Source organism: Notechis scutatus, chromosome 2, assembly GCF_049901735.1.
Source record: "Notechis scutatus isolate UNSWTSFEM ecotype Mainland chromosome 2, rNotScu1.2, whole genome shotgun sequence".
Classification (NCBI taxonomy): Eukaryota; Metazoa; Chordata; class Lepidosauria; order Squamata; family Elapidae; genus Notechis; species Notechis scutatus.
The window spans coordinates 142,857,990-142,881,175 of NC_142010.1; the positions used below are offsets into that span (position 1 = coordinate 142,857,990).

Here is a 23,186-nt window from a genome sequence, read left to right on the forward strand (position 1 = left end):
TATTGGAGGCCTTTAGTGCAGCTTGGCTCTGGGTGAATGGACGGCTATCATTAGTTAGGAAGCTAGGTTTCATCTGGGTGCCTGGTTGGGGTGTGTTTGAGCTGGAGGTATCAGGGGGATCTGTTTGTGCCCAGGTGTTTGCCTGGCTTGTGGTGTGGAGATTTTTTTGTTTGTGAGTGCAGGCTTCCAAATGATTGACATATGATCAAGATTCAAGAATAACAAAAAGCAAAATAGTTAACAAGAGGGAAATTAAACAGTTCTTTCACTGATGAAACAATACCTGGATCAAAAATATAAGGCTCTTCAATCTGTTCTTGAAAACCTCCAGTGATGAAGTACCCACAACTTCTGATGGCAAGCTGTTCCACTGGTTAATTGTCTTCACTGTTAGGAATTTTCTCCTTAATTCCAGGTTGCTTCTCTCCTTGATTAGTTTCCATCCATTGTTTCTTATCCTGTCCTCTGGTGCTTTGGAAAATAACTTGACCCTCTCCTCTTTGTGGCAGCTTCTCAAATACTGGAATACTGCTATCATATCCCTCTCAATCCTTTTCTCTAGACTAGCCAAACCCAAATCCTGCAACCCTTTTTCATATGTTTTAGTCTCCGGGCCTTTAATCCAAACTACATCAAATTGTATAAAAGCCAAAACTTATTATTTTAAAGCCTCTAATTCAAATTACAATTTGAAAATGTTCTTCTTAACTATGAATGATTGTTTCTCATACTTCTAAAATGCAGTATGGAAATGTGATGTAAGAAATACTGAAGCCCTGCAGGAAGGTTGGGTAAAGTTTAAAAGGCAATTTCTGATAGGATGATTTGAATGGCCAAAGTTAGTAGGTAGCTATGTTTTTACTCCTACCATTAAGGAAGTCACGTTGGGTCTCCAAGATGAGGTTGATGTCAGTCACCCAGGCTTGGGCAATTTCCGGTGTTGCTGCCTGCAGTACATAACGGACGGTGCCCCGTTCTGCGCCACGAGAGATCAGTGCAAATTTGCAGGGATCATTGTCCACACAAGGCTCCAGGCCCAAACTGCTTAACTGCAAGAGAAATTGATGGTGGATCAACCTAGTGTTGTGACTGCAACTGAGACAGATTATACACTTGATTAAATAAATAAAGATAATTAAGTGAAATTGGCCCAAGCATAATCCAGACCACATGAATATGATCTTTTCCTAAGCAACAATGTAAAAAAGCAAGAAAATTACATGAATACAATAGAGAGAGTAAGATATTCAACAATCAAGCAAATACAAACCTTTACTTATTTTTGAGAGTAGATTTAGACTTAGGTTATTCCAATTCACAAAACATAAAACATGTGCCATACAGTGATATATTGCAAGGGTTTAAAGTACTGTATTACAACCCCAGTTTCATCATCTTTTTAGTTTTTGGCTGCCCATACAGAAATTGTATGGCTTTCTGGTTATACAATTATATCCTGATGCAAACAGAAGTTACATTCATTGATTGGCATAAGGCATGGAAATCAAACAAATATTAATGTTTTCCCCATTAGGTTTGCAGCATAAAGAATTCCTTAGGTTCTTTATTTTTTGTTGCCCACATATTCTCAAATTGCAGCTATAAGTCCAGAATCCAGACCTCTGCATATATCAAGGAGAATATCAAATTTACTATGTGGTATTATGGTATACAAATGCACAAGGCCCCTGCAGAAAGATGGGGCATCCAACTTTGGATATGAAAGACTTCCATTGTAAAGTCCCTTATGAGTAAGTGCCAGATGCTTATATGTATCTCAATTCCCCACTGTTAACTCTGGAATACCTTGATGCTGCTCTTAAAGGCATATGTTGGGGCAGCATATGGACCACGCCTTCGCTCCAAGGTCTCACTTAGGATGACAATTTGCTCAAAGAGAAAGATGCGACGCTCACGAGCCCGGGCCAGGATCCCGCCTGCCTGCTCTATCACCCAAAAAGTGTTCTGCTGCAGCAGCTTCCCTTGTGAAGTCAGCTTCCCCTACAGAAAAAAAAGTAAGCTGCAATTTATCCAATTGTCTAAACAGCATAAAATTACCTTACTATGAGAACTTAGTGTTAGTAGGGTCTAGCACACCCTTATAATGCTGCTCTATGTCGAAGGTTCTTTCCCATCAAAATGGTAGCTTTCCCTGTCAATAATTTTCTAAAATGTAGTTTGGGAGAGCATTCAGATAACAAATAACAGATAATCAGAGTTGGAAGGGACCTTGTAGGTCATCTAGTCCAACCCCCTGCCCAAGCAGGAGACCCTATACCATTTCTGACAAATGGCTGTCCAATCTCTTCTTGAAAGTCTCAAGTGATGGCGCTCCCACAACTTCCGAGGGCAAGCTGTTCCATTGGTTGATTGTTCTCACTGTCAGAAAGTTTCTCCTTATTTCCAGGTTAAATCTCTCCTTGTTCATTCACATATGCCACTATAGTTAATGTGGCAGTTTCAACAACTGCATCATCAGACATTTCAAAACATCTATCTTAAATCTTCTTTGGTCAAAATGTCTCTAAATCTTGCCCTCACCTCCCACTCTCCCACCTCCCAGTAATATCCTATATTTAAAGCTCACATTCCCAAGTAAATCTGTATTGAAGTTGAGATCCTTCAGAAATAAACAATTAAGACCCTTCCTTGAAGATTGTACAACCTTCCTATCACTGTAAGACTGAAGTGATGATAGAGGTCAGGGAGGGTGTAAAAAGAGAATAGTTTCAATGCTGTCTACCATACTGAGCTAGCTAATCAGAAAAATCAGAGCTAAGAATCTCCAACCAGACATTGATCCTCAGAATTTACCTCAAAGCCTTGAAGACGTCCCACATTCATCATGTCATTGCAACGTTTGGGAACAAAGCACATAACGTCTACAGCTTTCTGAAATTCAAATGTGGAGAAGGAAGCTAGAAAAGATGTACTGGATTCTCCAAGCCCAATTGCCACTGGATATATCAATTTCAGGGCTCATCAGTGAAGTATACTAAAGCTGTTAACCTTTTATTCTTCATCTTAAACTACAAAGGCGAGGGTAAACTGAGGGGAGGCGGAATCACAAAATAAGATTTGCTAGTCATACAGAAGGCTTCACTGGCCTGAGATCTGAAGATACAGTGTATCAAATGTACAATAACTGACCTGGGATGTGGATTGCCCATCTGCCAATTTTCCCACAACTGTCAATCTTGTAAATGCTGGGTGGTATTCCAACCGACCCATATGACTGCAATTCTTCATTCAAAAGCAATAGTGTAATATCAAGACCATTACGTAGGAACAGTGGCTCTATGATAGCTCCCCATTGGTTTCAGCTCCTACCTCCAGCTGTTCCGTGTTCTTCCCAGCTTTGCTATAATACTTCAGGAAATCCTGGAGACAGCAAGAGAAAGAAGGAAAGGAAAGAATAACTGTTTTTATAAGAGAGAGAAAGAGAGCAACATGAGCTAGTTTATGATGAGTGATTAAATTTAGTGTCATCTACTGTTACCATTGTTCTATAGTTACCACTGTTACTATTACCAAGTTATCATTGTTCTATGACTTACCTACATCAGCTTATACCTATTTGGTGTCTCCTTCAAATATGTTGAGAGTATAACTCTGACTGTTTTGCACTCAGGATCTACTGAACCCACAATCCTCTCACAGCATGACCACTGATGAAAGCTACAGTCTAAAGGCTACCAAACGTGGCAAGAGTGACATAAATTCCAACCTCCTTGGAGAAGAGACAAGTCATGACTTAGAACTAAATTGTATCCCATCAAAAGACAGTTGGCAGCATCGGAGCCATTACAAAATCTCACTGCTGTGTATTTTGTTTGCATAAAGGCCAACATTTCCATTAGGCAGGAATCTATAACTAGATCAATTTCCTAACTTTTAAATCAGCTCATGGACATTTGTACACATTCACGAACTGTGCAGAGTTAACGCTATTTGGAGCAATAATATTGAGGATTTCTTTTTTACAACTGAATGCCAATTTTTCAAATCATAATCATACTCATCACATTGTGAATATCTTGACAAAACACATTGTCATATTAATCTTGAAGAAACTTAAAATTAAAATTCTAAAGGTGAACATTTTTTAAAAAAATTGCAAGCTTCTGTATAATTAAACCCACTATTGGATTAGTGTAAGAGAAAATATAATTCTTTCAAAATATCCCCCTCCCTAAATTATGTTCCCAGGGACCTGAGAAACGTTAAAAAATCTATTAGCTTTGCCATAAAATGCTGAAAAACTTGAATGATATTGATAGATAGAAGATTCTAAAAGATGAAAAAGGCTCAGGGAAGTAAAACCATTAGAAGAAAACTTATATGAATGAAACACTATCTCTTTTCTCAAATACGTTGTCTTTATAGTATTGCTCTCATTTCCTCATAGAATCTAGCCCACAACTGATCTTCCAAAACACCTGATATGTTGCTACATCCAAACAAATACGTGTACTGTTATATCCAATCACATCTACATTCCAATTTGCATAATTTTGTTTAGAGGAGTTGTATCCCTACCCTTTCTATGTTTGTTTATTATAGTACCAGAGGCAACAGAAGCAATCTTGCTTCAACAAAATTATGTGCTGGCTTCCAGTTTAACTGAGCTCTTGGGGAAATCTATGAGTGACTTTTCTCCTAAATAGAAAAAAAAAGAATGTTAACTCAGTGGGGTAGGTACAGGGTTAGGACAACTCAGTGGGGTAGGTACAGGGTTGACAGCAGTACCTAACAGGAAAATGGCCCCAAAGCAGTTTTTAGTTGGAACAACAGAGCAGGAGGGAGGGCAATAATGTTGTAATAATTCCTCTATGGGAACCTGGCTCAGATGGATATCTGCTTATCTGCCTTCTAAGTTGTGTTGCCTGTATTTTTGTAAATAACATACCATTTAAAAAACAAAAAACCTCCAGGGCTCTCTTTATCCAAAGGAAACTAAAACCTGCAGTGCTATCCTTTAAAGGTCTTAGTCAGAAGTCTCCAAACTTGACAACTTTAAGACTTGTGGACTATGCTGCCTGGAGAATTCTGGAAGTTGAAGTCCACAAGTCTTAAAGTTGCCATGTTTGGGGACCCCTGGTCTTAGTATTCGGGGAATTGGAAATATGGCATATACAAAAAGAGGAGAAAGCCAAAGAATATGAGGTAGACCCAGAAGAAGATGGAGAGGCAACATCATAGACACACTACAATGGCATCAACTACTGGTGAGGACGCCACAAGTGGAAGACTCAAAACGGAGGAGGAGGAGGAGGAGGAGGAGGAGGAGGAGGAGGAGGAGGAGGAGGAGGAGGAGGAGGAGGAGGAGGAGGAGGAGGAGGAGGAGGAGGAGGAGGAGGAGGAGGAGGAGGAGGAGGAGGATTAAAAATGGTAGAAAAGGTCAAGAAACAGTTGATGTCAAAAATGTAGACAGGATGACAAATTCAAATTTGTTGCCATTAATGTCTGAACTGGGTAGATGCATACTTTCTGTTTGGCTCATTACTAGTGCAGGCAAACTCATTGCTTTCTAAGTGCAGGAATGGATGACTGTTCTCCTCTCTCATTCCATTCCAAATGCCCCCTCGCCCCTCTCATTTTTCCCATCTTCAATTCAAAACTACTGTTTTCAACTCAAGCCATCCTGGGTTCTTCAGAAAGGATGGTCTCCATGCTTCATTTTGTTCCAAGAGCAGTTCTGACTGGCTCTGGTGCCTGGCACACACTGCCTCTCCTCTAATGGGTCATCCTGTCCTTTGCTGCTGCGATATTATGTTGTTTATTGGACAGCAGTTGCAAGTTGTTAATTTTAAAAATAACCCTGCAACTGATCTAACAATCACTGAAACATCCTCATCCCTATAAGTGTGTGCTTCATTCCATCTTTACATCTCTTGGTGAAGATAAAGACTGAATGGAATACAAGCTTTTAGGGTTGAGGAGAGGATACTTTAACGATTTGCTCTTTCTGTCCAGACTCTCCTTTCTTTCCAACCCATTTCCTTAGTATTCCTGCATCTGGGCTTTCCCTTCCCGGCCTTTCATTTAATTTGACGATCTTTGCACTGCAATGTAGGAACATTGCTATTTTATTTCTGTGAAGATAAATGAACAGTTCTTCCTTGCTCCCCTTTCCATGGTCCTACAGAAAAAATGGTCCCTATTGCTTTGATACAATTGTGTCATTGGAACTACAAAAGTATCATAAAGGGGGTGAAAAACTCCCAGAAAGGATCTGCATTTGTGTCAAAGGAAGTAACATGAGAAGGGAAAGGGGAAGGTATCCATGCCTGCAAACATCTGGAGAAGCAAAGGCAAGGCATCAGGACTTATATATTATTATATATTATAATTATATATTATATATTAGGAATCAATCTCTAAAAGAAGGCAGGCACAGGCAGTGCCCACAGGAGCCAATCAACAAAGAAGACTTGAGCTTATTTATTCATTACATTTTTAAACCACCCATCTTCCTCACAGAAGGACCTTAAAGCATGAAATCTGATAGGGTGACTTTGGGCCAATCACTGTCCATCAGCCCAACCTACCTATAAGGTTATTGTTGTGGGGAAAATAGGAGGAGGAAGGAATATTAGGTGTGTTGGCTGCCTTGAGTGACTTATTAAAAAAACAATAAAGGTGGGATTAAAAAAAATATTTTAAAAGGCTAATTGGAACTTGGCCCTTGTCCAGAGTAGAATTTCTGAAGCTGACATTAAGAAACAAATGGCTTAGGCTGCAGGGTGGAATTGCGCCTCAGTCTGAATCCCTGTTTTCACTCTGGGGGAATTAGATAGAAATAATGTCCAGTAGGGGGTGAGGGAACTCTACCAGATGGAGTGGCCACTCCTTTTGGGACATTTCACTGGCCGACTGCCCTAGAGAAAACCCAGATGTTGTTAGGAGCTCCTTTTCACCAATTGTTCCCCTCTGGATTCTACAGCAGCCACCTCCAACCTGCTACTCTCCAGATGGGCATTCGTGTTATTAATGGGGAGTTAAGGCCATTGAAGTTTCAGCCATCTGGAGAATAACAGGCTAGTAGGGAAGCTTGCTCTTTAAAGATCAGCAGGAAATACGTGTATAGATTCTTCCTTGCTGGATTTGCCTTCGGCTTTGGAGATCTTTGGAGATCAGTCTTTTTTGCCCTTAGCTTTGGAGATCAACAATCCACTTTCTGCTTCAGCACCTTGAGCAGCAGTTGGTATTTCATGATCCGCTGTACGGGCTTGATAAGTAAATCATTGAGCTGCAGGCGATGCCCCAATTCCTGCTTCAGTTCCTGGAAAAGAGAAATCGATGTTCAGCCAAGTCTGTAAAAAAAAATGTGTGGGAGATTGACTGTGCATGCTATACAGATACCACACAAAATGTGACATGCTTTAAAAGGACACCTGCAAGTGAAAGACAAGTATTAGAGACTTGCGAAAGCAAGATGGGACCAAAAAAAAAAAATAATTAACATTTAAAAGCAGCTTCACACTCTTACATATTTAGAATGGAGCTTAGCATAGAAAAACATTTGTAGTCTACTATTCTTTATCTCTGAGCAGAAGGACCCTAGGGATAGGAAATTCACCAGTCTTTCAAAAGACCTTCCTTTCCCAACCCTTAGCTCAAGGACAGGTATTTCTGAGAGAAAAGACAGCCTGGGGCCAGTCAACAGCTGCTCATCTACTCCTTATGCCAATCTAAATAGTTAATACAGGCAACCTCTGATGGTACATGGCTTTTAAAGTCTCCCTCAACCAGGAGTTCTCACCTCAATTACGGCTAACAGATGCCAGGAGTTAATTCCCATGGGTTTCGCAAATCATTGCCTACCCACATTAAGATGAATGTGTGGTAGTGTGCAAGAAGAGGCAGATGTGTTGGGTGGCAATGGCTCCATACAAATGTTTCTCCTCAAGATGGGAGCTGCTAGGTGACAGGACCAAAAGAGGTTGCCAGGTACCCTGGAGTTCATCTGCGTTGGCTGAGAAAGGGGCACACAACAGCACAAAATCAAAGGTCCCTTATGCCGGCAGGAGATGAGTCAGACACAAGCAAGTTATGTGGTAGAAGCTGAGGGCAGGAAGAAAGAACAAAGCAGCAGTCAAGGCACATAGCCCCTTACCTCAAAGTAAGTGTCAATAAACTCAGAAACAATATGCTCAGATTTGGGTTTGTTCTGACAGTAAACAACATACATGTGCAATCGGCGCTCCTAGAATACAACAGGGAAACAGTTCAGTGGAACACTTTGGATAAAATTTTAACAACGTGTATGTTAAAGAGCCAGGTCCAAACCTCCTGAGCAATTTATACAAGTTACAAGTTCTGATGAAAATCTTACTTTATAGCACATGCTGTCTTTGCCTTTGGGGCTTTTTTTTAATTGTTTCATCGTTATCTATGCTTAAGCCAGCATTTGTTTCTATAATGCTTCCAATAATGCTTGGGGAAACTCAGAATTAGCTTCCTCTGGCAGATCATAAGCAAGGCATGTATAATTTTCATAACTTGTAGTTCACAGCTTGTAGTTGTAACCACTGAATATGCATACTTACTAAGAAATAAATGTAATATTTTTTCTGATTGTTTATATAAATATATATGTATATACTTCACATTTATTTGGGACCAGACCTTGTTTTGTTGAATGATTACAGTCAATTTTGTTGAATTATAGCAGTTTATTTTGTTGAATTACTACAGTTAAATAGTAGGCTAGGAAAAATATCTCATTTTACCGAAGTTTCCTTTTACAAAGGTGAACTATGGGTTAATCATGGTAATTCATTGGGGCAATAACAAAATAATTTTGTGAAAAACAAGATTCAGACAGGGTGTGAATGATTCATGGCAACTCTCCTCTCTTTGGAGTTTGATATTATTTAGAATGTAGCCCTGTTTTTTTTAAAAAAAGTACAAAGCTATCTGATCTCAGGCAGCAAAGCTCCTAGTTTTCAAAGATGCTTTTTGAATTTATAAATAGCGTTCAGAGTTCTTCATTACTGTATACTGAAATTGTTTTATTAAATGTTCTTCTGCAGCATGAACTTGACTAGGGCAGGTGTAGCCTTTGACATGGTATAGTCAATTCCACCTTCATTCTATTAGAAGAATGTTTCTTTCTCCAACCATCATACAATTGATGACTCCCATAATCACCAACTGAATGGTCAAAGGTTATGGTGCTTGAGGATTATGAGATTTAAAATGCAACAAAGTGGGGAAGTCTGTGCCACATGTAAATAACATTCCACTTTACAACTCTATACCTCATTTCATTTGCACTGTTATCAGGCTATTATCACCAGTTGTGGGACAATAATTACCAATTGTGGGACAATAATTACCAATATTCCTAGACAATATTCCTAGACCAGTTGTGGGACAATAATTACCAATATTCCTAGACAATGAAAAATCTCTTCTATTAAATATGGCACAGGTCAGGCTAACAAATGCTTGATAAGAAAAAGGGATCAATATCATCATCATTAGAGCATCTAGCTTTCTTAAGATGAGTAACAGATTTCCTCTTTTATACTTAAACTTGCACAATCCCCGAGTTAAGAAGCTACTGGACATGCTTTCCAGAGGAATTAGATGATTCAATCAAACAAAAGCTCTATCTAGGTCAGCATTCCGCATCTGACCATGGCCATTCTGAAAATGTTTTAATGCAAATGAAAAGGGTAATTGTTTTATCTCGGCCTTTAGAAACTAGAAATATATGTCCCTCGATTCAGAAATGCCATTTAACCATTCTGCTTCTTTTTCGACAGCTTTTCTACCCTCCGAATGTAGGGACTCACGTGCTTTATGAACAGCTCAGCCAGAAGATCAGGATCCTCCAGACATTTCTCCAGCTGCTTGAGTAAATAACTGTAGTTGGGGGAGGAGAGGGAGCAGATATGGTATCCATGAGATAGGTGCCTTTGTCCCATCCCTCCCATTCCTCCCTCCCCATCTTTTATATGCCAGATTCAAACCAAAGTGCTTTTCAATGGAGGCTAAGAAATAAAAGTCCTTCTTAGGACTGGATTCTTTTGGGAAACAAAGGAAAGAGGATCAGTAATCCATTCAACCATAAGATAGCGGCCCATCAAAGTTCTTGCCCCTTATCTTCATAATTTCATATTGGCCACACTCACCTAGATAGGTAATCACTGGGTCACTATTAACCCTTGTAATAATCCAAAGTTACACCAGATTTCACCCAGATATGACCACTGGACTACAGTTCCCATTACAGCCATTTGGCCTGATTATTGGAAAGTTCTACCTAGACCCCACAGGTTCAATAGAAAGTTCCATTAATACCACATGCCATGCTCTACCCAGAAATGACTGCTTTGTTTGTTCACTCACTCTTTATGCCAGTCATAGATCTGGTGGATGTTCCCAAAGATGATCTTATCCTTGCCCTTCATACTCTCAGGGATGCCACGGGTATTCATGGTCACCATATAGCCCTGCAAAATCAGAAGAAGAGGCTAGAGGGACCCTAGTTTGTTTCTTCTTTGAAAGATGGAAGGAGTAAACAAAGGAGGAAATAAGACAGAATTCCTGCCCTGACAGAAAGTACAGGTGATGGGCTCTGACTTGGTCAGTGGGAGAAAGGGAGTACGTGTGCATATATCTTATTTATAGCAACCACGGTTCTGAGGAATCCCTGAGAATCCCTGATATTCAGAAACACATCACAGATTCCTCAATGAGAGCAGAGCTAGCCAATTTCCTTTAAAAAAAAAGTCTTCCCATTTTAAAATATCTTTCAATGAAATATGTCACAGGAGATTTTTGGGGTGGTAACATGCCTTTTGTCTACAGGGAGACATGGTTAACAACATGCTGACCTACTAAAACAAAGATCAAGTTATTTACCTCGAACATGGTATAAATACCAAGTTTGTGCCAAGTTGCATTACAAACTCAAAAATTCTTATCTAGAATGTAATATACTTTATAGTAGGATAGGCATTTTGTCTCCATATTTTGCTTGGACTTTAATTCCCATTACTCCAGTTAACGATATCTCAAAGTAAACAGCTTATTGGAGTTTAAAACTAAAAAATCTGGGGAATACTATACTATGTTGAGATTGATTTATATTTCCTCTCTAGTGCTTTTATTAGTTGGAGAAAAAAAAGTTGAACTGCACAAAAAGAAGCAAACAGGTGCTCTTTTTCAAGGACTTCAGAAAATATGATGACTGACAAGGAAGGGACACGCATTACTGCTACCTTTTCTTCCATTACTTGGTATTTTGGTATTCACCAAAGTTCAAGAATTATTTCTGTACTATCCTCTCCATTAAACCAAATCTCTATGACTATAGTGCTATAAACCGGAAAAATTTGAATTATTGCAAAAATGGGAGAGTTCAGCAAGAAATAACTCATTGGCAGTATTGAACTGAGGACACTTTAAAATAAAACACAAATTCATTTTAGATATGTAGTAACAGAAGCTCACATAAAGTGGGTAACAAGTTGAAGAGGAGGAGGAATGGAAGAAGACAGATCAGCAATAAGCACACAGAAAATTAAAGTCAGTAAACTATAAAAGGAAGCATTATTTTATTATAAAGGGAGGTTTTGCCCAACTCAAGAAAAGGTGTAACTGAACTCACATTTTGCAAAATAATTGTGTCTGACAAAATATTTTAAAAATGCAGAAAATGAAAAACCAGTTGTTAAAGATATTAAACACATAACTTGTATTGCTTTAATACAAGTTAAAAATATAAGAAGCAGGAAGAGCAATGAAACCATTACATGACGACAATATAGAAAAAGTCATTATAGGAGTCAGGGAAATTGGCAAATGAATCAAATGAATTTTGTACGTTGGTCTTTACTATAAAAGTTGCTGGAAGTGTACCCATGCCTGAATCAGAATTGATTGAAAATGAATACATTTTTTTTCTCAAAATGGATCAGGGCTTTGCATTCACCCAACAGGTCTTAAAGAACAGTTGAGGAACTGCTGCAGCACGAGATCAAATGTGTAACATCTCTTAAATCAGACTTCTTAACAGAGAACTTGGAAGGCAGCCAATATATTAGCAATATTTTTTAAAAGAAATGGGTTGGAGTTGAGGGAGAGGAAAAAAGAAAATAACATCCAGGAAATTACTGGCCTGCCTGAGATGCATTGATGAAAAACTCAAGATCACTGATATTGTAAAAACGTGCGTAAGCACAAGACTTGTTAAGGAAGAATTATTGTAAAGGGAGGTTCTGCTCTGCCAGCCATTGAAAATACTGTACCATAAAGGCATCAATAATAAAGTTGGATATACAGTAAGTGATCCAGTTGAGTACTGTAATCTCAGCTGTTCAGAAAACTATAATGTGGTGAACAAGCAGCCTCCATGCAACCATCAACTTCCTCTTTTTGACAGCCTAGATCAGGGGTGTCAAACTCAATTTCCTTGTGGGCCAGATCAGTGTTCTAGTTGTCCTCCATGGGCTAGTGGTGTGGGGAGGAGTTGGTGGGCACATGCATGTGCAGCAGTCGGTGGGCACATGTGCACACAGAGTTGGCAGACGCATGCGTGCACAGGCCCTGCCCCCATCACAGCCGCCTCCTGTGTGCACATGCAGCTACCGGGCCAGGCCTATGCGCATGTGCTCCTGCTGTCTCCTGTGCACATATGCGCCCACTGGGATAGCGTGGGCCAGGCCGAAGCAACACGGGCTGTCCCCTTACAATTTCCAGGATGGCCACACAGGCCGGATTCGGTCTGTGGGCCCTGAGTTAGACACTCCTGGCCTGGCCTACTCCAATTCTGTTGCTGAATACTGAAGATAAAATCAGTGATATTCAGTACTGAAAGGCTAATATTAGCACTGTTTTCCTAATACACTTCTTCCAAAACAAGCCTTCAATACAATGAGCCCAAATATTTTAGCTTTTAAGTAAAACCTTATCGAATTTTCAAAAGAGATATAAAAGAAGCCAACAGTTCCAGCCTGGCACAAAAATGTGATTTTAATAAATAAAATTCCTGACTATAAAAATGTTACTCGCCTTGCATTGCAGCAGTCAAACGTAGAGATATGCAAACATTTCTATTTCTGAATTCTAATTCCAATTCTAAATGAAGCAGTTGTTTCATGTTTGACCCACATATAGTTAGGATTGAAATAGATTTTGAATTAAAAATCAGGGCTTTTCAAGCTGAGTTTGAATGTCAAACAATTTGTACACAACTAGTCAAGACATAAGAGGGTAGACTGGTTGCTAGTTTGAAAGACAAGCAATTGAAGATGGAAATAAATAAATAGGGCCCAAAATGGAAGTAAACACAACAAGCTGATTCAATGTTAAAATTTACAATTAAGACATTCAAAAGAATATCGCATTGTAAAATAATGTGCTCTCTACAGGATATTACATTCCACCCTGTTTTATGTTTCCTCCAGTAGCCAATATATATTTGGTACCCAAAAGCATGCAACCACTTCTCATTTGAATCTTTGGGATTTTACTTTCACCAAAACTTTGTCAAAATTTAATATACTACCAGTATGAACTTCGGGACATGGCTAGCCCCATCTCAAAAAAATGAGACACAGACTAGAGGAGACAAAAAATTGAAGGGAAAAGTCTTCTCTTCGTAAGATACTGAGGTTTTCAAACCTCAAAGGAGCTTGGGTGGCAATGCAACAAATCCCCAATCACACAGGGTTTGCCCTGGGTCAGTCCATAGTTACTTGAATGGCTCTTCAGACTGAAGATTAGAATCAAGCATTAATTTTCTTTTTCTTCTGCTCTTGTCAAGCAAGAAGACAGGCAGTCTCAAGCAATCTACTCTCTTTGGAGGAGGGAAAATACTTTTCCCAAGATCCCAAAAGATCTGGAGATGACCCGCTGATGGATAGGGAATTAGTGTCTAAGATGTAGAGTATGTGTGTGCACCTCCACAATCTGGCCCAGGTCTTCCACGTACATCTTCTCGGTTTCAATCAACTCCCTGAGAACAAACCTGCAGACAAGACGAAGCAGCAGTGTCTAAGGGGAAGGAAATGCATTGTGTGAGCCCTTTCCCCTCTTTTCTTATGCACGGCATCCCTCCCATCTTCTTATTCTGCACACATGTGCCACTTACAGACATACAGTCAAGCCTTCTCTATGCAGAGGAGACTCTTGTATGACTCAGAGAAAGGACCTTGTTTGCAAGCTGCTTAAGATGTGATAGAGCAAGTATGATGCAAATATCTAAGGAGCCAGTTTTTCCTGAAGTATTACAGGAATGTTGATGCATAATTAACAACTGGTTCTATATAGCATGTAGTCCTAGCACATTTGGAATGAAGACTTAGGACTTGATGGGATATACCCTGAGTACAAAAGCTATGAAATAACTCTTGTTTCACCTACATTAAATTTGTGCCTCTGTGCTTTTCTATATCCTAAGGGTCTTGGGCCAATGTCTGCTACATTGGCCTTCCACCTAGTTTTGTCTTTGTCCCTTTCTCCCATCATGGTTGTAAGCTACTGCACCAAGGAATATCACTTACATACTCTTTTCTAAGGCACTATGCCTCTCCTCCTCTTCCTGCTCCTCAGAGTTTGTGGGTTGCACAAGAGGCTCCAAGGTAGACTCTGGAGTTCTGGGATCAGTGGGGAGCAGAGAGGGCTCAGGATCCTGCCGAAAAAAGAAAAGATTCCATTACATGTTAAAATTTGCAGTAGACAATAATAGGTTAAAAGGCAGGTTTGGGATTCAAGGCAACTCAAAACATTTTACTCAAGCAAGAAGAGTTACTGTAGTGTCTCATTTCCTCTAATGTCATTCAGAATATGAGGAGTTTGATGATGCACAGGAAGGAATATTAATAAAAAAAATCCAAGTTCATTTTTCCGGTTTGGAGCAGATTACTTGTTTTTGATGCTGGACACTATTGACATTGGGCATATATCCCTTTTGATTTCCCAGCTTCTGAAAAGCAATTTAAAACCTCTTCACTTCTGAAATTTTAGAAGTTATGAGGTAAATAAAGCAAATTGCTGACCCACCATGAACTGTTCCAAGTTTTGCGGTAACAAAAATCCCAAAGGGAAAGAAAATACACTAATGCTCCAAATTACTGGAGGCAGGTAATTGATTCTTTGCCAAAGAAAAGAAAGTTACAGAACCCATTTCTTTTTAAACCAAACCAAACCAAAAAGCCCTCCCAATTTTAATGCCTTGTTTTCCACATACAGTATATGCGGAAAGCAAAACTGGTTTATTTGGATTTGGTTCTCAGGTCAACTGTTTTTAAAAAGTTAAAGAGGTATATAATCTGCGAGCAAATCAAGCACTGCTTCTCAATAAGATTTACCTCAATTTCCAAAACTGATGTTATTTGTAAAAACTAGACATTCACCCTTCTCTGATGCCTGCCAAAATTCACAATGAAAGTATTGTTGAATTCTGTGGTTCTTGAGTGCAACCTGTTTCGTTCTATATTTTGTTAGAGAAAGATTTATATGGAAACATCAAACTTTTTCCACCTTACCTAACTATTATGGCTTTTAAACTTCAAATCAACATAGTATTATTATAAATCAATGAATGCCTATTACAAATATGTTTTGAAATTTGCTAATAATGTTTTGGTCAATAAAGCATTAATAGTCTGTTTGTAGTCAGAAATTTTTACATATAAACTTCTGAGTAACAGTGGGCTTCATTTGAACATAAGAACCTATCTTATGTGGAATCAATCCGATAGTCTAAACCAGGTATATCCAACCCATGGCCTACAGGCTGCATATAACCCTGGACCCCCAGTAATGGGCTCCCACAAGATCATAATAAATATATTTTAAAATGAAAAAAGTTTGTTATGTATTGTATACATATATTAACTATATTATATATTTTATATGCGGTCCAAGACAATTCCTTTTCACTCAATGCAGTGAGGCAAGCCAAAAGATTAGATACACCTAGTCTAATAGTCATATACTACTTAAACACAATGGCTGTAGCTCCATCAGTTTTTCACTTGAATCTTGTATTTAAGTAAGACAAAGGATTAAATTTGGGACCTTACATATAAAGTTATCCCATCTAACTATTCAGATAAGAAACCCTACATGCACAAGGAAGGGTTATTATTAGCAGTTACCAACTTAATAAGTTAGGTGGTTTTGAGATTTTAGAAGATTCCCTTAACCTCAGCTCTGTTGCTGCCATTTTTATTTTACTTTCTTTTTTAATTGCTCTCATGGTATACAGAATAATTTCTTTTCTCCTAGCTCCTTTTGAATATTGGTATTCCTGAACTGTAAGTAAAGTACATATTGGTTTCTATGAAGATGACATAATTCTTTAAAAAGGGAAATTGGCTCAAGAAGGGAAAGAAAAAGAAAAGGAGAGAAAATAGGCTTTAAATCAGAACTGAGACCAGTTAAAGAAGTCATCATAAGATTGTCCAGCTAAACTATTCTTTGACTGCCTTTGGCTGCAGCTAACCTCATTTCATGCAACACTAACTGCATGAGTTGCAAATATTTAACTTCAATGTCAAAGTATTTTTCTGAACCAAGCTAGGCAACAAGAGTACAATTTTGGAGATTTCTAGCCTATATCCTAATGTTGTAGGAACTGTATTGACCTTCCCAGAGAAAAGATAAAAATACATAAATTTATATTTATATAAACTCAGCATATATATTTAATGAAATAAATAAATAAACAAATAAAAGTATCCTGATGGTTGGTGAAACAAACCCTCCCAAATTTGCTTCCAGGAGTAAGAAGACATTTTATAGTGGCTCGATCTTAAAATTCCAAATGTGTTCACCGCTTCAGAAAAATAGTTGATTCTTCTTTAAAGTCTGCTTAAATATAACATCATCCATCAAGATGTGCATTGAACAACATCTAATTCAAGACATTTTTTTCTTCCTGCCTCCCCCACCTTCACAACCCACCTGGCTGGGTGTTTTTAAGCCATCTCCTTCTAGCAGGTTGGAGAGCAAGGGAAGGTCTGGGAGATGAGTATTGCCATCCTGAAATTATAAGGGAAGGGTATCAAACAACTTCATACCAGGTTTATAATAAAATATACAGATATACAAAACTTTCTGATCCTCCTCTTTTAAATTTCCTTTAGATAACAGCACTACTCCTCACATCATTACACAATTTTAGCACCTGAAATCTCTGGCCATACTCTACACAGCTGCCAGTTTGTTCTACCAGCAAAATTAGCACACTTAATCCAAGCCTTTCTGTAAATCAAAGTGTTTTTTTTTAAAGGCATCAAGATGCATCTAGGAAACTCCATATTAACAAAAAGGTTACAAGACAAACCAGAATAACTAATGCTATTGTACTGACACATGAAAAAGGACAATCATCCAATGCAATTTTGAAGGCTGTCTCTTTCTAATTCACTTTGACCGGCAATAGGTGATCAGATGTCTCTGATTCATAGTATCATGTGCGTCATGATGCTGGTGTTCTTCAACAGCATGTGTGTTGTCTTGTTTGCTCAAACAAACCATTTGTTCTATGTCTTGCAATCTAGATCAACCTCCCCAACTTGGGTACCCTCCACATCTGTGGAGCTTAATTTAGGGAATCCTCAACCAGACATCTGGATTGCAGGAAACTAGCCTAGATTCAATGGACTATTCTATCAGAGCTGGGGGCTGCCTAATCCTGCCTTGCAGTGAGGGACTGAACAAAATAGCTTTTGTTTGCACAGGCATGCATTTCTTTGCTCTTACAGTGCTGATTGACTCCTGTGGAACAGCAAAGGGTCCCTCTGGTTGGCTGAGGAGGCCTAGGTCAATACTCTTGCGTTCCTCCTGGCGCCCGTGGCGCCTTGTCCGGCCTTCTGTTTTCCTGAGTGGGCGTTCTCCCCGAGGTAGCCCACCACCACTTAGCTTGCGAACAGGGTTGGTAAGCCATTTCTTGAGGGTGCTAACTGAGTGGCGGGAAGCCGGGGAACTGGGAGCTGAGCTGCTAGATGCCTGTGGCTGGATTGAGGCCACTGAGGCAGAGATGCTGCCATCACTGCCTGCAACAGAGTACGGATCTGCAAGAAGAAGACAGAAACAATGAGTGCATCATGACAAATGTTAAGCGCCAAGGCGAAACATTCAAGTAAATGGACTCAAGACTGCCAAATAAGTTATACTCCATAATCTGGAAGTCCTTCCACTAGTTACGAAAGCATATTTTATGGTATTCTATACATTCTCACCGAGGACAGGATCATCACTCAATGTTGCAGTATACATGTTGCACTTAGAAACAAATCCAGTTGAAATAGCCTGAGGTAGTAAGGTGGGAAATGTCCTTTGTTGTATTTTTTTATTTTATTTTTCCTTCCCAGAGAAACCTCCTATGTTGTTGGTTCATTTATTATCCTATTTTCCTTCAATAATAGGATTCATTGCTGCATGCATGGGGCTTTTGGCTAGCCTTAATGTACACACTGATCAAGCTCAATCCTGTCCAGCTTCAAAAAAAGATGCTGCACTATTTGCTCTCATGGTTATCAAGAAAATGGATAGCAGAAAGCGGGCCAATGTTCTGTCAGCATTTGAAGACCAAAGCATGAAATAAATATGAATTACAAAATCTTGGAGGCTGTTATGGTTCGCCGGCAGCAGGTATGGATGGCAGAACTCTCTGATAGTGAGGACTCAGACGAGGGGCCTGCAGGTGATGCAGGGATGGGCCCAGGACTATTAGAGAGTGGGGTGCAGGGCTGCTCGAAGGAAAGAGCAGCTGAAGCAGCTAGGGTGACTCAGGAGTAAGGCTGGAAGGTGATGGCCCCTTCCAGAGGGGATAAAAGCCAGCCCTCGGGGATATATTCTTTGCAGGAAGCAAAGAAGTTCTTTAGACTCAGAGTTCTTGTCGAAGCCCTGCTTACTCCGGCTTGGTTTTGAAACTTGTCGGTGGATATTTAATCAGTAATTAGTCTTCTGTACTTGGCACCCTTTCACAACCTTGAAAGAGCTTGCTTTTGATATTGGAAAATTAGTTTTAACTGACTCTTGGCTGGGAATGCAGAATTCCCAGCGCTGCATTAAAAAAGGTTTGCTTTTTTACACAGTTTGTGTTTGTTTAATTTGAACAAGGCTTGGGTCAGAGAGGCATCGAAATATCATTTTATGCTTTGTAGCAAGGATGGTAAGGTTTTTCTTTTGTCTCTGAATCATATTTGAACTGGTGACCATACTGAAAATTTAGAGTACATAGTTAAGAGTTGGTAGGAATTAGGACCCAGTCATTTGGAAACAGACCCCATGATACTTCTTCAATAACTAATTTGACGGATGTTTATTTATCTTTCAGGCTTATAGAATGCTTCACTTGTATTCAACTCTAAGCAGCATATGTGCATTCTTCATAACCAGGATTAAAATCAAAGAAACCAATCACCAATATGAATACTAAAAAATCCTAAGTCAACAAGAAAACATTATTTCAATATAATCAGTCACAAAATGCAATGGGATATCTGCACATCATTAAACAACCAGGTGTTAATGGTCTTAATTAATGTCAAAGAGCTGAAGCCACTCTAATTGCATCCCTCTGCATTCTCCAAGCTTATTTGAAATGAATACTAAATTTCATGTTACGCTTTTATGTTTCAAAAATCAGTGCAGGTCCTTATGCATAAGGACAGCCCCCTTGTATGAACTGCAATATGCTCTACATGGAACTGCTCTTGAAGCCCACTCAGAAGCTTCAAATGATTGAGAAAGCAGCAGTTTGGGCACTGAGGAACATGTTGTGTTATGCCACATGATAGCCCTGCTTCATAAGTTGCACTTGTTGCCAGCCTGCTTCTGGATGGGATTCAAGATGCTGTTTATGACCCGTTTAGTCCCATGTGGCTTGGGGTCTGGTTATTTGTGGGACGCCCTATCTCTCCTGATGTCTGATTTGATCTAACAGGATTGGCATGCTCCAAGGTCTTTCAAGTTAAGCAGTGTCATTTATCAAGACCTCAGAAGTTTGATTTCTCTAAGGCAGTACTTGCCCTCTGGAATGAGGTTGCCCCTGAAATTTGGTAGCCAGTTGGTATTCTGGAAACCTAAAAGACTTTCTAGATTGTGAGCTAGGGTGATTGGTACCCCTTGCTGGGTGGGTGATATGTGTTTTTCTATCTTTGGCCAGATTCACCATCTTATTTAAAGTTGTACAGCTTAATCGTATTCAGTGTATTTGCTATTTTGTCTATTTTGTCCATACTGTCATGCACCCAGAGTTGATCTGGAACTGGGTGGTACCCAAATCAATCAATCAAATAAATAAATAAACAAGCAAATAAAATGCCTTATAGCACATCTGCTTTATAGGTATTCATTGTAAACCCTGTTGGGATAACATCAATGCAATATGAAAATGATCAGAAGTTGCATTAGCAATAGTCCTATGTAATTAGCAAAAACTTCAGCGTAGCTTGGATATTTTCTTAAATGACAGAACACCTGCATATTTATTTCATATATGTCACACAAAGTTCGCTCTCCCCAAATTCAGCATCCAGTCTGTTGAAAAGCCACTGCAAGTGGCTGGTGCCTCAATTTCACTAAAAGCAAATAACACTCCTGATATTAAGGACATATATTGAAGTGAACTGAATGATTTTGCACTGAAAATGTTTCTCTCTCTCCCTTCCCAACCAATTTCATGAACAGGATGGGGTTTTGTTTTTTTTAAGCGTAGCTTATGCCTCTAATCAAGACATAAGATTCAGTAAGAGCAAGACTACAACCATTTTCCTAGGAGACACAGTCTTTATTTAAGTGCAACTGATGGGCCTAGAGAAACTGAAATCTGAAGCAAAGACAAGATATTAATATTCCTCTCCTATATTCTAGTAGTGAGTTGACATAATGAAATAAAGTTTAAATTAAACCCTGGTTGATGGGTGCAGGTGTTCATTTGTATGCATTAATATTTATAGAGCATGTATGAAAATGCAATCAACTGGGTGAGAATAAAGACTAAATTTACACAATCCAAGTTCTGTGAGAGGAAGTAGATTGATTGAGCTGTGTACAGAAGCAGTGATGAAATCAGCTACACAATATGGGTGATTTTTCAAATAAATCCTAAAGTTACTAGCTCAATAACATCTTATTCTGGACAAGACAATAAACATGGGTTACACTGCAAGCTGACTACATAGTAAAATGATTGCATGCAGATTTATGCCAGATTCATACAAACTGATATGTACTTGAGATCTAGGGTTTATTTATTGTCTGATGATTGGCTGAATCTATGAATGAAAGAGCACATACACAGTTTTATTTTACTGTGCATCAGACAAAAACCATCAATTAATATAATCATGGGGAGGGAAATCAAGTAAAATTCATACATTTGTGAACCAAGAACTGATGGCTCACAGGTGAATTAATTTTTGTTGTTTTTGTTAATTTTCTCACCTTCTTCATGGAACTCTATGCAATATACATAGCCCTGTCCCTTCTAGTTCATCCTTCACAATTACCATCTAAGGCAGGGTTGAGGAACAATAGGTTGGGGAACAATAAACTTCCTTATAGCTCTCTCTCTCTCATCTTACTTCAGGGTGGGAAACAATGGCCCTTTTATGATTTGTGGACTTCAGCTCCCAGAATTCCTGAGCCAGCTATGCCATTGTTCCCCACCTCGATCTAGGATGAGAGAGAAGGCTCATAGGGTTTGATAACCCTATGAGGATATATTAATTGAAGTCTCCTTGGCCCTAATTTACATTATAAATATTAGAACATACTTGTAACCTGATTCATAAAAGTTCAGGGATGTTGTGTGAAATCTGTATCTGATTCATTTCCATAAAAATCCCTGAGATTTGGTAATCAACTATTCAGTATGACTGTGTACATTACTTAAACGATATGGGAGAGTGATTCAAATATGGCTCCGCTTGAGCAGTTTTTACCATACATCACCATAAAATCTGAATTTGATGAAAAATGATTCAAATGTGCTTTAAATCTGCAAGGAGTTTCTATTCTCCAGATGTTGTTGAACTGCCACTCCAGGAATCTTTCACCATTGACTATGCTGGTTAGGGATCTTGCAAGCTGGAGTCCAGAAATATGTGGAAAAAGCAGTTCCCCCATATCTGTTTCAAAACGAATCAGGGTAGTCATGCTTAGTTTCAACAGAAACGTTTGGTTTGGCTACTTTGGCCCATTTTCTGCTTACTCTCATAAAGTGAGCCTGAATGCATGGAATTATATCTGAAAATGCACACTGGAGACACTCCGATAAATATCTGTAAGCCAGCAGTATAGTCCCAATGCAACTAGCAAGATAAAGGAGTCTTGTTTTCAGGGATGAAAAAACCACTGTATTGCAGTAATAACCCATTTAGCCAGGGGCCATAATTCAATACAGTGGCATGGCACCTGCTCCTGAAATAACACTGCCTGCGTCAGGAAGTAGAGATGTGTCAAGCCAATGCCACAGGCATCTAAACCCACCTAGGAAACTAACACGACAGTGTGAGGGGTGTTGCTATGGCAACCAATCAGCTCTGTACATGTCCATGGTCTACTTGGGATGAAGGCTTGGGGGGGGGGGGAAAACAACTTGCACCCACAAAATATAGCATGTAATGTCATTCTTACCGCTGCTGCTTATTACTCCATGATCTGAAGCCTATACTGTACCTGAAGTGCTGAAATTCGTGTTGACTAAATGTTCTTCCATAGAAAATATTACTTCTAGAGAAAACTAGCAAGTCAAGGATAAGGTTGAAAGCTTATGTAAGGACTGCTAATGGAAAGGAGAATGGAAAGGACTTCTCATTTGCACTCTAAAGTGAAATAAATCAGAGCAGCTTTACTGGGCTCCAGTTTTTGTTTTTGTTTTTATTTACAGACTCTCAAAATCAAATGACTTTAAAGAAAAGTTCAAATTGGCTGTCTGGTCCAAGCTTGCAAGTAGTATCTATATATGCATGTGTGAACCACTTTTAAGAACAGTTTATGTAGTTTGTATTTACCCTTAGTCTAGATAATTGTAAATGTGGCTGCGTATGCCACATCCTCAATGAATGCATTCACTATTTTAATTCCACAAGCCAATTACCTTTTATCCCTAACATACATTTTTTTGAGGTGGGGACATTTCTAATTAAACAATTAAACAATTGGGCCTCCCCCTGATATCTGGCGGATATCAGGGGTATCGTTGGTGA

General features: G+C 39.1%; 1 protein-coding gene across 6 annotated transcripts in view; it reads right to left on the reverse strand.

Moving 5' to 3' along the window:
• Nucleotides 1-23,186, reverse strand: part of ARHGEF25 (Rho guanine nucleotide exchange factor 25) — an 89,021-nt gene that overhangs the window by 12,149 nt on the left and 53,686 nt on the right. For all 6 annotated transcript variants that reach the window (XM_087956464.1, XM_087956463.1, XM_026673928.2 and 3 more), the window contains 12 exons: nucleotides 17,731-18,041; nucleotides 16,930-17,007; nucleotides 14,523-14,650; nucleotides 13,921-13,987; nucleotides 10,363-10,466; nucleotides 9,807-9,876; nucleotides 8,120-8,209; nucleotides 7,193-7,285; nucleotides 3,331-3,381; nucleotides 2,815-2,892; nucleotides 1,807-2,001; nucleotides 869-1,049 (listed from right to left, as the gene is read on the reverse strand). In XM_087956464.1, coding sequence (XP_087812590.1) covers nucleotides 869-1,049; nucleotides 1,807-2,001; nucleotides 2,815-2,892; nucleotides 3,331-3,381; nucleotides 7,193-7,285; nucleotides 8,120-8,209; nucleotides 9,807-9,876; nucleotides 10,363-10,466; nucleotides 13,921-13,987; nucleotides 14,523-14,650; nucleotides 16,930-17,007; nucleotides 17,731-18,041 — 1,446 coding nt within the window. The remainder of the gene's footprint in view (nucleotides 1-868; nucleotides 1,050-1,806; nucleotides 2,002-2,814; nucleotides 2,893-3,330; nucleotides 3,382-7,192; nucleotides 7,286-8,119; nucleotides 8,210-9,806; nucleotides 9,877-10,362; nucleotides 10,467-13,920; nucleotides 13,988-14,522; nucleotides 14,651-16,929; nucleotides 17,008-17,730; nucleotides 18,042-23,186) is intronic.